This window comes from Lichenostomus cassidix, chromosome 5, assembly GCF_008360975.1.
Source record: "Lichenostomus cassidix isolate B80296 chromosome 5, HeHo_3.0, whole genome shotgun sequence".
Lineage (NCBI taxonomy): Eukaryota > Metazoa > Chordata > Aves > Passeriformes > Meliphagidae > Lichenostomus > Lichenostomus cassidix.
Genome location: NC_139486.1, coordinates 29,450,171 through 29,465,064, shown reverse-complemented (window position 1 = coordinate 29,465,064; position 14,894 = coordinate 29,450,171). Strand labels below are relative to the sequence as shown.

The 14,894-nt window shown below is 32.7% G+C and overlaps 1 protein-coding gene across 8 annotated transcripts in view; it reads left to right on the top strand.

Moving 5' to 3' along the window:
• The window catches only part of DPH6 (diphthamine biosynthesis 6), a 187,493-nt gene that overhangs the window by 34,713 nt on the left and 137,886 nt on the right, over positions 1–14,894 (top strand). For all 8 annotated transcript variants that reach the window (XR_014852591.1, XM_085062003.1, XM_085062004.1 and 5 more), the window contains 2 exons: positions 7,319–7,392; positions 9,544–9,662. Coding sequence is in view for 7 of the 8 variants with exons in the window: in XM_085062003.1 (XP_084918129.1) it covers positions 7,319–7,392; positions 9,544–9,662 (193 nt within the window). In the remaining variant the exon portion in view is untranslated. The remainder of the gene's footprint in view (positions 1–7,318; positions 7,393–9,543; positions 9,663–14,894) is intronic.

Below are 14,894 nucleotides of genomic sequence, written 5' to 3'. Positions count from 1 at the left end.
TAAAGATACTATTTCAAAAAAGAAATCCAAAAGAAATTCTGCCTGTCCGAGGTCACAGACTATTATGCAAGTGAACTGAGTTTCATTATCTACATCATGAAACTTCTCTTAACTAGAAACATACAAACTTTGACCTTTTTCTTTATTGAGCAAGTGGTTTGTCTTCAGCAAGACATTGATCTAACACATTATAATATAGGCCAGTACCTGCCTTCATAAGACAAATACTTCTTTTTACATTTTTTCATTCTGAAGAACTTATACATGATTGTGTGTGGTGGTATGTTAAAACCCTTAGCTTTTAAATCTAATCACAGTGTTTGACTACTAATTCTAGATAAATATAACTGCTATTGATTGCAAAATAGTTACACTTAAAATCGCCAACACTTAAAATATCCAGTTTAGCATCAGAACAGAAACATGCGTGGTTACTTGATTTGCTTTGTAGTTGTTCACTGGCATCTTGTTGTTTTGATGTAATGTCATTTATTCAATCTGGAGCTGACTGTTCATGTTAATTTTGGCTATTAAATTAAGTAATCAGTCTTTGTTGAGGTAATTTTGTAAATAAGATTTCCTGAAAGAAGTGTCTGCAGGCAAGCTTGCTCTGTAATTATTTGAATATTTAAGAGTTGGAATTCCCAAAGGTGAAGCAGACATTTATTTGAAACCAATTCTTTGCACAAAATGAAAATATATATATATATATATATTTTTTTTTTGTTTATTAAAAAATTAACAAAATATATTTTGTTCAGCTAGAGACTTCTGCTTCATTGTCAGAGATTTTGTAGCCTCTGTGGATTGAATGTGGGCCTCACTTAACAGTTACTCAGTTAACAGGTATAAAAAGAGCAAAAACAATTCTGTAGAAAGGTTTTTAGGTAGCCTTTACAATAGTGGATGTCTGTTGATTTTTATCTTAATATTCTATGTTTTTTGATAAATATGTCTATTTTAAATTTTTACCGAATGACTGTCTTCAGTATGACATTTATAATTGGAAAAATGAACCAATCAATCTAAATTAAATAGTTTAGAAAAATAATCTTGTGAAGTAGTAGGGTATCTAAAATTATATGGCAACTTCATTGTCTTTTATAAGAATTAATAATATATAAGATAAAAAATTAATTAATTAATTAATTCTTATTTCCAAGACTAATTGTTCACTTTTTAAGTGCAGTTAAATGGAGAGTCAATATATCAGGAAGACCCAGCATTTATGGTGTGGTATATAGCTATGGTGGAAGACTTTTCCTGGTTTTCTGTTTCTCCTGTTTAGAGTGTAATTCTAGCTTTTTGAACTTCAGTATTTCAGTACACTTCTCTTTGATATTAGACTTTGAGAGTGGTATTTCTGTCTGTTTTGCTTCTTTCCTTTTTCCTTTGCTGTGCTGTATGTGATTATGTGCAAACAAACATAATGTCTGCACCATCTCCCTGAACGTTGCCACTTCCAGGTAGTAAGAGGACCATCTACTAATGAAATGTGTTTATTGTGAGATTGCAATCAGATACTCAAGGCACCCCTACACTGAATTAATATACTCTGTGTGTGTGTGTGTGTGCAGTGTTTTAGTAATTGCATTTGTAAAACTCCTGAAGTTAGGTTTTAAATATAGGTGGTAGGGTGCCTGTGTCTTGTGAAGGGTATTCGTAAAAATTCATCTAATTATCTCTTAAAGTGGATTAGTTACATAGTATTATCGCCTTGAATAGATACTGTTATTCAGTAATTTACTTCCAAAGCATGGTGAGATAAGGCCACTGAAGACTCCTGAAATTCATAATGAGAGTGTTCACACAGGGATTTCATGTAAATCCACGTTATATTAATTCCCTCCTCTTTTTGGAACTACTTTTTCCTAAGGAATGATAGTATGATGAGATATACGTGCTTTGAGGTCCCTATGTGGAAGACAGGGAAGTCCCAGATGGTGTGTAGTGATCTGCAGTCGCTAAGATGATCTGTGTGATTCATAGCTAGTCTGCAGAGCCTTACCAAATAGTGGGTTTTCAATTTGACATAGAGTTATTATATCCTTATGTCTCAGGAATATTTCCATACTCTCTATGATTACTTGCAGCTGCATCTGACAGATATATCAAAGCTTAGAAAAAATCACATACTCTGTTTGAAATCACTATAATCAGTGATCTTAGAATGCTTCACAAATTATAAGGCAAAGCTCATATTTAAGAGTTTTCCACTCAAATAATTGTAGAAGCCTAAAAGTCCTGTTACTAAGGTATATATTGTCAGTCACACACCTGCAAATATGTTGTGCTTTAATTTCAAGTTTTGCAATTGCATGGTACTCATTATTTAGACACAAATAACCTTAAACACTAATTTAAGTATGAATAGCAGTTTTCAGTTATTCATACAAGCTTTAAAGGAGGATGTTAATTGGAAAGACAATTTCATTTAGAGACAATATATTTTATGTCTTGGCCATAAAAGATGAACTGTATTGTGGCAAATCTGTGAAGCACATGTTAAAAATTAAATCTAGTTTTACCATTTTTCAGCTATTTATACTTCATTGTCTTACAAAGGTCTTTTCTACACAGTAATTTTTTAGGGCTATTCTGCATTTTTCTGAATAGCAGCACTCAATTATTCTTACAATACACGTGAAGAGGCATATATAGGCATAGGTATACCACTTCCTTTTTCTTTGTTATTTTGGCTTTTGTATGCAATATTTCATTTAAGATAGACATTATTAAGGTGGTGAATAGTTCGGTGCAGTGATACGCTTAGCAGTAACCTTTACTCATAATGTGATATTGTCTGTGTGTCTTATTTTGTTCAGCTTTCTCTGGCACTGATGAAGCCTAAGGCTGCTGTTTCTTTGAGTTGCTGATAATTTTTTATCTGATTAACTGACACATTTAGTTGAAATCAGACACAGCCCTTAGGCTGGGCATGGATTTAATTTAAAAAGTATCAAAGGTTTGCACTGTGTGCTGTTTAATCATCATGTTTATCAGGCAAAGAAAAATTACCGGAAGGACCATAGGGAGAGGGTTATCTTAAGGAGCAGTAACTTGGGAAATTGATAATAACTCTGAGGTAATTTACAGCTAACTTTTACATTCATTAATATAACATTTCCCACTAATAGTTACAGTGCATGTAATGTACTAATTAAATTGAAAGCATTAGCACTAATTTTCTTTTTGCTGAACTCTGAAAGGGTCAGGTAAAGACATTAAAATATGAAATTATAGAAAACCTTCATACTAATACCACCGCAATAAATTTTTTACTTGCTAGTAGAATACTTCTGCCAGTATTGTATGCTTGCTACAATGCATATGTAGTAATTTCCTCAGATTACTGTTACTATCATTAATTGGAAAAGAAAGCAAAATTAAAATAACTGTGCTATACAAATTAATCTTACCTCTCAGTTTATCTTTTACTTTAGCTGTGAAGCTGTATGTCAGAATTGTACATGGATGTAACAGACACCTTAAAAACAGCAGTGATGTTTTGGACCTTTCACAAAACTGTTAAATTTTTATACTATTTCCTCATAGGAAATTCAGCTAACAGTAATTTGTGATACACAAAGAGCAGCAAGTTTGAATTTTGTTTTTCATTAAACTCTTTAAAATAATAAAAAACTTTAAAACTAGGATGCCTTAAACATAAATTGTGCATTTTTTGTACAGTTACAGAAGCAAAGATCAATTAGCTGTTCCAACACAATTGTTCATGAAGATTATTGTTCTTGTCCTGTGAACAGGAATAAATTAACTTTTTAATAAGACATACAATAATGGTGTAATTTCAATTACCATTAAAACCCAGCTAATAATTTTCTCAGGTACATTTAAAAAAAAGCTACTAAAAATGTGTTATTTAGTTGCTTTTTAAAAGTTTATTTTCCTACCTGCCTTTTGAAATGAGTACTTTTGGTAGCTCTAAAGGGGAAAAGTATGTTTTAACATGTCATATGGATAATAAAACTTTGTTAGTATCTGTATACATTTGTGTTTAGCTTCTGGTTTTGTGTGTACATTGCATATTTTATGTTGTATTTTGTGACAGAGTATATTGTGCTGAGTACATGTACTTTCTGTATTATCCAAATATTCCAGAGAAGCAACTTATTTTTACTTTAGAGGAGCCTATTGCACTAGAAACATATTAGTAAAGTTTAACATAGGTACATATCTCTTGAATCAACCTTACATTATGCTTTTCTAAATAATTAAAAAATCCACTCAACCCAAGAAAAACAAAAAAAGCCCTTCCATATTAACTTTCCTCAGATGTTTTTCTGTTATTCATTACTGTTTATATGATACAGCATGCAACAGCTTTCTGTTTGAATTTTCCCAAATTCACTTTTGGAGTTCAGTGCAGATCCCTGATATTTAGCCTCCAGATGTCAGCTTCACTTACCCTTGTTAGGTGCAGTTTTGTGAACATGCTTTTAATGGTACCAAACCTGATCAGATTCCACATTGAAAGTGAAGGCACTATTGATTCTGGGATGGATTCTCTGCTAACCATGATCAACGCTTAGTCAAACAAAATGGTGTCTGTTTGCAAGGTCTCCAATAACTCTTTCAATACCAAAGAATAAGTCCAGTAAAGAAGTAGCTTTCAGTTAGTACTCTTTGCATGCTTCAAGTGCTGAGCTGAATACACTGTGGGGCAAGGCTTTATGCAAACTTTGTCCAGTTGAGGAGTTTGTGAAGGTTATCAGACCATGGTTTCTTTCTGTTCTACCTCATACTCCATGATTCTTCATTCAAATATTCTTATTTCTTGAATTTGTGCCAGCCTGGCTTGATTTGTTGAACAGGACAAATTAGGGGGATTGAATTTATTCCATTTCATGGTATTTAAGTATATTAACTCATTCTCCTGTTTTAAAGCATGTATTAAGTATATCGATGTTTCTCCTAGTGGAAGCTATTGTCTGGACAGTGATGAAAGCTTATATTTGCACTTTACCATCAGAACTACATGAAAAGAGATGGTGATAAATAACTACCTGTGAGAATTTTTTAAACGAGTGCTAACCACAACTGCAAAATGACGATGTACTGCCATTTCAAAAGACAATTAAAACTTATGTATTATCAAAGGAAATATACTAGCAGCAGTGCAGAAAATCTTCTATGTTATTATTTAAATCAGATTTAATGTAAATTAAGCAAGCAGCCAATACCAGCCTTTTTGCATTGCTAACATTAAGATATATTGTATACATGTATACATATTTATGTGTTTGCATGTGTATCTATTTATCTATATATAACTATATATATATATAGATATATATACATTCATGAACATGCACATCCAATGTATTATAGATTTGTAGAATAAAAAAACAAAACAATGAACAACCTCAAAACAAAACCAATGAGTTTAATCTTCTTGATGCATAAATTTCAGGTTTGGGCTATTGTTTCAATGGTCATTTAGTGGAAGTTCTATGACTTTCTGTGGCTTTTTAAATTCCATTTCCATATGATGGTTTTGAAATTTCCTAGGACTCATTACTAGAATTTTTTAAATCCCAAACAAGTAGGTCAGTGCAACAGTTCATTTCATTACAGACATGTTGTGTTTGTATAAGAAGAGAGCACTTAAGTCTAAGAAGAGAACACTTAAGTCTCTACTTCCATTTACTTTCATTTTTAATTTGAGGGAATTTTCTTAGCAAGTATCTTTGTTGACGCATATATTTTGTCAGAACTTGAAGAACAGAATGAAAAAAAATTATGTTTATGGCTCTGTGAGCTTGTTAAAAATGATCTAGCATTAAGCTTCATATTAATGGATATATGCATTGATGACATTTGGAAGTACATAATTTGAATACTGATATAATTTTTAGATTACTATAGGTAGGAATTTTGATAAATACAGTGACTCTTACATCTGTAATGTCGATGGGTATGAATAACTTAGGAATTTTGTTGGGCAAATATGAGGTGAGAATTAATGTAAAGAATAAGGTAATAGATTGAGGGAAGAATATCCCAGACAGACATAAACCAGAACATTTTTCACTATATTATAATTTTGAATAAAACACCTTCTGCATAATTTTATTGATAAGAATCAGGAACTGAATTTTAAAGTCAGCAGCACATCAGGCAAAGACTGATTCGATTTTGAGATTTGTAAGGATGGTGCCATTTCACTTGGGCTATGATCCAGGTAAATGATTTACCTAGACTGACAGGGATAACTGCTTATCCTTTGATCCCCACCCTGGTGGGGCAGCTGATGTGAATGTTGCAGTCGGAATTGTTCCGTCCTTTACCAGACAAGAAGTCCTGGTACAGTCAGGGATGCTTCACCATCCAGCTGATACAGTCAAGGGGTGCTTCACTGCTCAGCTTGCTTGGTCAAGGTTTAGCAGCAGCTCCCGAGCTCATAGAGCAGGCCAAAGGAGAAAGGCAGGGGCAGGATGCATCATCACAGGTATCTAATTGAAAATTTTGAGGTAGAATCTTGCTGTGAACTTCAGAGGATTGTGAACAGGTCCAGAAAGTAAGTCATGCTGTATAGTTATGATCAACCCTTTTTAAAGAGGAAGACAACTTTTATTGAAGTCTAGATGGAGCAAAGTTTAGAAAAAGAAAGTTCAGCATGTTGATTGGGACTCAAGCAACTTAAAAATGCAAGAGCTCATGAAATACTGGAACTGTGTGCATTTCCAAATGTTACATTCTAAATGGGTTTACAAGAAAAAATAAAGTGCTGTTTGTTTTCTTAGGTAATTTAAATGAACAGAGAAAATGTGTGTTGAAAAACCTTTTTTTATAGCAGAATTTTTAAAAGGTGATGTTGAGTAAGTTTCTTGTGAATTTTCTTTTTCTGGTGTTGGATAAAAAGAGTAATCTCACACTCTCTTGTGCTGCATACCGTCCAAATAGTAACAATTAAGTTAATTGTATGATGGATGTTGCTGATAATTATTTGTAAGTGGGATAGCTAAGGCCTCACTTATAGTGAAAAGCTAGAAGGTATTTTCAGGGTGTCTGGAAAACTTTAGGATAATCTGTTACATCTGATACTTTTCAGTTACGTTGGTTATTTCTTCTCTAGAATGGTACTTGAGTCAAGTAGACTGTGTTAGAGCAATAACCATGTAGTAGGTCAGCTGAGCTGCTCTCTTCTGTGCAAGATCTGCATTCCAGCCTATTCTGTTCTGTGTACTGGACACAGGAAAAAAAATTATTCTTGGTTGATTCTGCAAGTAGAGATACTGAATCTCCACAGCTTAAACCATTATGTAATGCTTCATTGATATTCCATGTCTTTTTTCAGGACAAAGAAGGAGTGGAAGGTGTATCCGTGGGAGCCATTCTTTCTGACTACCAGAGAGTTCGAGTCGAAGATGTGTAAGAAAATACTATTATTTTTCAGTATACACATTCTGGAAAGTATTTGTCTGTTTTCTAACTCAAATTTAAGGCAGAGACATTTGCATGATTTCTCATGTTCTGTGATACCAAATGCATTCTATTCAATAATGTAGGTATTTTTTTCTTTTTCTTCCTTTTTTTCCCCTTGAAACCATGTGGTCATTAGTAAAAATCTAGTAGAGACCTACCAGAGTTTCTGATTGCTCTTCAGATCTCTCTTCATCTGTTGAAAATATTCAGAGTGTTGATACGAAAATAGTTGCATATGTTCAGTTCTTTGATTTCAACAGAAAGATCACTCAGTTCTAATAACTACAGTGTTGTGGTCAAGTCCCTCTATTTTTCATCAGAGTTTTAAAATAGAGGAACATCCTGTGACTTGTTACCAGGAATTAAATACAAGAGAACCCTTATGTGTGTATCTTCCCTTAATTCCTTAAAATCTAAAGTTTGTTATCATTAATCAGGAGTTTCCATTTGTCATTTCTATTATGCACACTCTAAAGTCTATATAGATTGTGATTCTTTTAAAAGTCTTATTTTAAAAAGAGGATTATGTAGCGGAAATTGCGTCTGTTATATAGGCCAGTATTTGATCTGGGTCTGAAAAAGATTTTCATTATTTGTCTTATGAAATGCAAAACCACTTTATGTTAAAACTTAATTTTAGTTTCATGAGTTCATTAATTATTTGTTGATGATGAAAGCAAATACCTGGAATCCTTTATGAACTGCAAGCATGGTGAAATTAATGCTATGCCAATGGAGCTCATGTCAACAAGTTACAGAGCATGTTTGCTTTCTTTACAGTTTACATAGATAAATTACAGTCAGAAATAACTCCTTTTTTTTCTTTTCCCTTATACTTAAAACATTTTAATAATTGCCTCTCATGTTAGTAGATAAAAAAAGATCACTTTTGTTGATTGTGAGTTTTACATATTTACCACAGCTAAAAGATTGACAGGAAATCGCAGTATTTCAAACAGACCTGATTATTTCCAAGCTTGCTCAATGGTAAAATATTTTACATTAATCTGTAGATGTAGCCCTTGCAATAAAGCTGTTTCACATGAACCATCCTGGTTACTTGGACTTAGCTAATTTTTTGGCTAAAGTTAGGCACCTAAGTGAACTATACATTCAGAGGTGCTAAATATTTCTCTTCATTATAAAACTTACTGTTCTGTTAAAATATATGAAAGTAATAAGAAAACCAATCAGATTATATGGGTGCTAACTATGCATTTACATGTTAACAGTAAACATGCATTTAAGTATAAAGTCTTGACACTCATACTAATGGGTCTATCTAACATATGGAGGAATGCCCATATATGTGAGAGAGTGCATGTATTAGAAAAAACCATGAAAATGGAAGAGTAAATGTAAGTCTTAAATGCTCTGAACTAGTCTCATAGTTAAATGTTTTAAGTTTTTCAGAGCTAGACCTTACACGTTTAATTACCGATGGTTCTTGACAATTTGCAGAAATGTTACCTATCAATAATGCAAATTACTGATCCTCTAATGTGATAAACAATCAAATGCTGTGTATCAAATGCTGTCTATATATGATATGTATCAAAACAAATTATTAACTTTACAGTAACTTACAGTAACTTACAGTAACAAGCTGTTAATTTGTATCACAAGCTGTATATATTTTCCTGAATGATTCTTTTCCTTGGGTTTTGATCCAAATCACAGCAACAAATTCAGCATATTGTACTAGTGACATGTGCCACGTTTATCACAGAGCAGTAACTCTGGCCTTAGCCGTGTTCACAAAAGTGATGACTTCCTAAGGTGTTAATTGCTTCGTGGCCCAAAAGTTCTAGGAATGCGTTTTCTCATGGCTTTACTTATGTTCCCATGCAGATCTGTTTACCTCAGCAAGTTTCATCTTATGGAGATGAATTATAGTCAGAACAAGTTTATTTCTTTTAAAAAATATATATATATATTAGACCTAATGTTTATAATGAAATACAGGAATAGGAAAGTATCATCATTGAAATTATAGAAGAAAAATTATTTCAAGGTAGGAAATAAATTTTCATTAATTTTACATTAATCATGCTGTTGATTCATGATGTTATATCCAATTTTTTGTTTGTTTTTAAGGTGTAGAAGGCTTAATCTTCAGCCTTTAGCTTACCTCTGGCATTGGAACCAGGAAGTATTGCTTAAAGAAATGATATCATCTAACATTCAAGCCATAATCATAAAAGTGGCAGCTTTTGGTATGTATTCAGATTCTGAGCAATATTGTCTACTGAAACTTCCCATGGACAAATCGACAACATAACAGAGAAGACCAGAATTTTTGTTCTATGTTTTAGGATATGAAATGTTAATATGAAGAAAATGATAAAAAAATGGCTCAGTAGCAGTCATGATGTCTGAATAATTAATTTAACATGATGCAGTTCATTCGTAGAGAAGATGTGGAGAAGCTGGAAAGTGATTCTTCCTTACAAAGTCATTAAATTCTTCTCATAATTTTTTTTTTCTAGTTTGGTTTTGATTTGCAGTAAAGATGCATGCATAATTCAATAGTTCACAGTATTGTCATTTATAGATGATGCAGGCTGGTGACTGGACAATATTATAAAGCAACCATGAAAGTTTTAATAGAAATACAAGTTAATATCAAACAAGATATAATTATGAGGCCAAAATACTTTGTGTAACAGCAGTCTTGGAGTTGGTAAATCATAAGAGCAAACAGAAATGATTCATCATTGCCTCTAAAATGTTTTGGTATTTAAAATGTAGTTATTTAGCATATCAGAAAATCAACGTCTTCTCATTGTCAGCTATATAAAATGAGTTTTCTAATGATGCAAAGCAATGTGAAAGTTAACCTATTTTTTTATTGCTTGAATGTAAAGATAAGGTCAAATGAAGTTTTGTAAGAAGGCTTATGGAATGATGTGCTCTAAAAGCCTAAGGAGCACATAAGAAGCATGTTAATAATACAATATATTCATTGCAGGACTCTGTGAAATTTTCTATTTGAGAGTAGCAAATAAATTTTTAAGCATAAAGTGTGACCAAAGAACCTTTTCTTTTGGAGTTGATTAAATTTGTGGTCCACTGTAGCAAAGAATAGTTTGTATCGTACAAGTGACATCAATGGTTAAAGATCTGTGTTTGAAAAACAGAGTGGCATAATCTTTCTTTAGAAGTCTTATGGCTGGTTTGCCTGGGCAACTTCCCTGTCTAATACCTAAACTCTCTTTTTCTCAAAGAATGCCTTATAACAATGTAATTTCTCCTTAATTATTAACCAATAATTGAATTATAATCCCTTTACACTGGATGGATTGCATTACTTTTAAAAAATCATTATTTTTAAAATTTTATTTATTTGTTCTTTTTTATCTGGTGTAGTTTCTAACTAGTTTTTACATTGTCACTGTGCTGGTCTTGCTCTATTGTTCTGTAGGATCTGCTAGGGCTGAGAGAAGGATTAGAATGATTAGAAATACCACATGTCCTCATTCATTTACAGGTAACTAGCAATGTAATTTAATAGCATTTTCCTGACTTTTGGGAGGTCAGTTACAAATACATAGGAGTTGAATGCCATGTTTTCTGCTACAAAACACTTGGTTTTAAATTGGGGAAAAAATGCCATTTTTAAAATAATAGTTTTCAGGCCATGTAAAGTACGTTAATATATTTATGTTATATTTCCATAAAATAGAATGCTTTCATTGCTTATACTGACACGAAGAAAAAAAATAAAGTCCACAAAGCATATGTAACATGCTTTTTCATATTAGAATTTTTTAAAAGAAGATATATGATTTAAATAGTAGATAAAACTGTTTCCCAAGTAGACATCATTGATGACCTGTCATGCCTGAAGCAAGATAAGCTTGTCTTTTGTGTTCTACAGTCTTAAAAAAACTTAAAATGCACTAGTTAGTGCACAAAGAGTGCTTTGTGGGCTATTCATTGGAAGAGCAAATACCATAAATACTTGTAGATAGCAATTAGATAGAAAATCACTCCAAGTTATTTTTCCTTTTTATTTTTTTGGCTACAGGTAAAAGAAAGATCTTATCAGAGTCAATTTCTCACCTGCCTCAGGCAGATGTAATTAGATGTAAGCAAATTTAATGGAGCTTTTGTGCTCTGGGGCCATTCTGTAATGCTTTAATAATTGCATGCCTTATTAAAGTGGATTTAAGGTATGAAGGCTGTTTAACATATCAAGTGGCAAAGGAGATAAGATACAGTTTAACTTTTTGCCTCTTAGATTAATAATCAAAGTAAACTGCAATGAAAATATTTAAAATAACAGATTTAAGAGTCTGAAGGGTAATGCATTAGGTGATACATTGTACAGTTGTTAATGCAAGAAGCAAATCTGTATTGTGAGCTTGACATTCATCACTGCTGGCATACTTGTACACCCATCTTGTCCTATTTTCCATTAACTCAGTGCCAGTATTGACAAGGTAAAAGGCTGTCATTTTATGTAGAAAACACATAATTATACAAGTAAATGAGCATTAGTTTAGTACATTTCCCTAAATCCACCATTACAAATTAATACCATAAACTTTGCCAGTGGCAAGAGTTTTTCAATCTCAGAGTAGTGTAGTTTTCCAGATGGGATGCCAATTGCTCTCACTTATATGCAAAGAAAGTATTGTTAGCAACCTTTTTCACAAGCCTTCTGTTGATCTATAAGTAGATCAGCTTCCTTTCCTTTAAAGTGTATTTCGTAGGCTTTAATGATGAGAGAAAAACATTCCGTGATCTAGCAGCAAACCTGAGCACTATATATATACCTATATCTATATGTATGTATAAAAGCTACTTTGGCATATTTACCTTCAGTGCCATTTTCTTGCTGCTAAAGATGCCTGTATGATACATGATACTTTTATCTTTGAAATATACTCCTCTTCAGTGGAAATCCAAGAAATTCAGAATGAGGTTACTCAGAAATTGCTAAAACTGGAGCAGTTATTGATTGTTTTTAACATGTGTGTACCTGAAATTCCAGTAATATCCATTGCTCATGTGACACATTTTAATATATAACTGTGTAAGAGAACAATTGTGTAATATAACACAGTAAGTTGCATTTTTTACCTCCTTCTTCTCTAGATGTGTTTTATGGATTAATATATTAATTAACTTGCAGAGTATACATATTACAGATTCAACTTGAAATCTTGGTAACTTTGTACATTGGTCTTATCTGTACCTCATTCTAAAGCAAATTTCTTCGACTGCAGTACAAGGTGTAATACACATGTGGAAGCGAGGGAAGGAGGAGTGTTACATTTGGAAGGAATCTGAGATCCTTAAAGTATGATCCTTAGTAAAACTTGATGTTCAAGTTTATTTAGTTTACTTACATAGTTAACTATACCTATATCTTTTAAATATTAACACTAAAACTTAAGCACCACCATACTTTTTCAGATACAACAAACTTAATTTCTCAGGTATATGAGGATATACTTGAAGTTGATTTAATGTCACACAGTTAAAGTAGTTTATCCTCAGTGATTCTATTTTTTCTGAAGTTTCACAAGTAGCATTTATATTGAGTAAGTTTTCTAAGTGCACATTGTTACCTTGAGAATGGGGGTGTGTGTTGAATTGCTTCTTCAATGTTTCAGTCAAAATCAGAATATAAGGTCAAATTTCTATCTTTCATGGGATTAATATGCATTATTTGCTTTATACATTGCAGCTCCTTCCCAGTTTGCTTATAGTAAATTAACCATTTATTATTTAATTAAATACCTGAAAAAACCCACATTGTAATTATGAGATCAGATAATAGAAATACTAAGTTGAAAAAGAAAAGCTCTGATTAAATGATTAAATTATGTTTCCAACTTCTAGCTTCTCTTTGGACCATAGCAAAGAAATTATACCATAGCACTGTTCAACTGTTGAACAATAACAAAAGCTGAAACTTTGAGTTGGGGCTAATCAGCTTACATATGAAATGGAGCTCTTTCATGCCATGACTACATTCTTTATCTTGTAGGTCCAGCTGGTGTGAGTGCTTATAGACTTTCTACATTCCCAGCCATGGGCAGAGTTGAAATCACAGGGTCTGTGGAAGCCTAAATCCTAAGTTCCTTCACTAAAATGAGCTGTCTTTAGTATATTTGAGTCTCTTTCAGCGTGAGAAGATACTGACACTTGCCTCACATGATCTAGAAAATTGGTATACTCCTGCTATTCATGGAGTCCACTATCCTGATAGTTTAGAGATGTGTATGCTTTTGTCTTTGAGTTTTTAATTGAAAAAGAGAGAATATTACTTCTTAGTATAATGAATCTATTTTTTAAACCTAACCACCTAGGTGTCTATGTTACTGTTTATTTGTATGCCTCTAGTGTGCACAAGTGAAATCTTGACTGAAATTGATAGCCATACTCCCATTAATTTTCACAGATGTAAGATTTACTTGCAAAGTACTACATTAAAAAAGTCCTAGCACCACACAGTTCCTGGTTAAACTCCTGAGGGTGTAATTTAGTGTACAGATAAATTGATGTAATAGTAAGTTGTTGCCAAAGGGTCTTTCCTTCCCACCTGTAGCTGACTCTTCCAAACCACAAGTCTCTGCTTGCTTCTGCCCCTGTAAAAATCCAGTGTTTTTGTGCCTGCATATAGGTGATCCAGCAGGATCCTCTATTTTGTGAGTGCAGGGAACTTGTTCTGTAGAAACCATGGCTGCATGGAGGACAAAACTCTGTCTTTCAATAGAAAGCTTACTACTAAATTTGGTTCACTGCAATGTCAGATCATATCCTGAAGTAAAATTGGTAGTTGTGAGTTTTGTCTGAGCATATCATCTGTGTAATAGAGGAACAGTGTTCTTTGAACATGTGTCTAGTTTTTAGTACTGAACAATTTTAAAGTAATTTTGAGAAAATTCAAGTAACTTGTATCATTTCAGCAGAAGATACTTGCTTCCTCTAAATTTTTAAAATTCTCAGACCATTCACAAATGTAACAGAAGGTAATTGAGTAACATTTTATTCAGAAATCAATATGAGATCCCAGTTGCTTTCTTACATATTTTATAGAAGGGATTGTTTACTTGCCTATTGCTAAGTAAACTAAACATTGACATTATTCTTAGCTAATTCAGCTTATTTACAGGTGATTGTGCTATTGTTTTCTTCCTTCAGCAGCTACCAGACATTGAAGCTGTAATAGAGTCTGTGATAGTCTTCACAACATTTGCTCTTGAAAACATTCTGTTTTATTAAGATGAAAAAACCTTGGAAACATAGAACCATTAAGGCTGGAAAAAAACTCCAAGATCATCAAGTCCCACCTTTAACTGAATACACTATACCCTCTAAAGCATTGCAAACTGCCACATCTACTTGTTTTTTTAAACATTTAACTTGTTTTTTTTTAACACTGTTTATCATAATTTGAAGTAAAACATAAAATGACTGATAATATTTTTCAA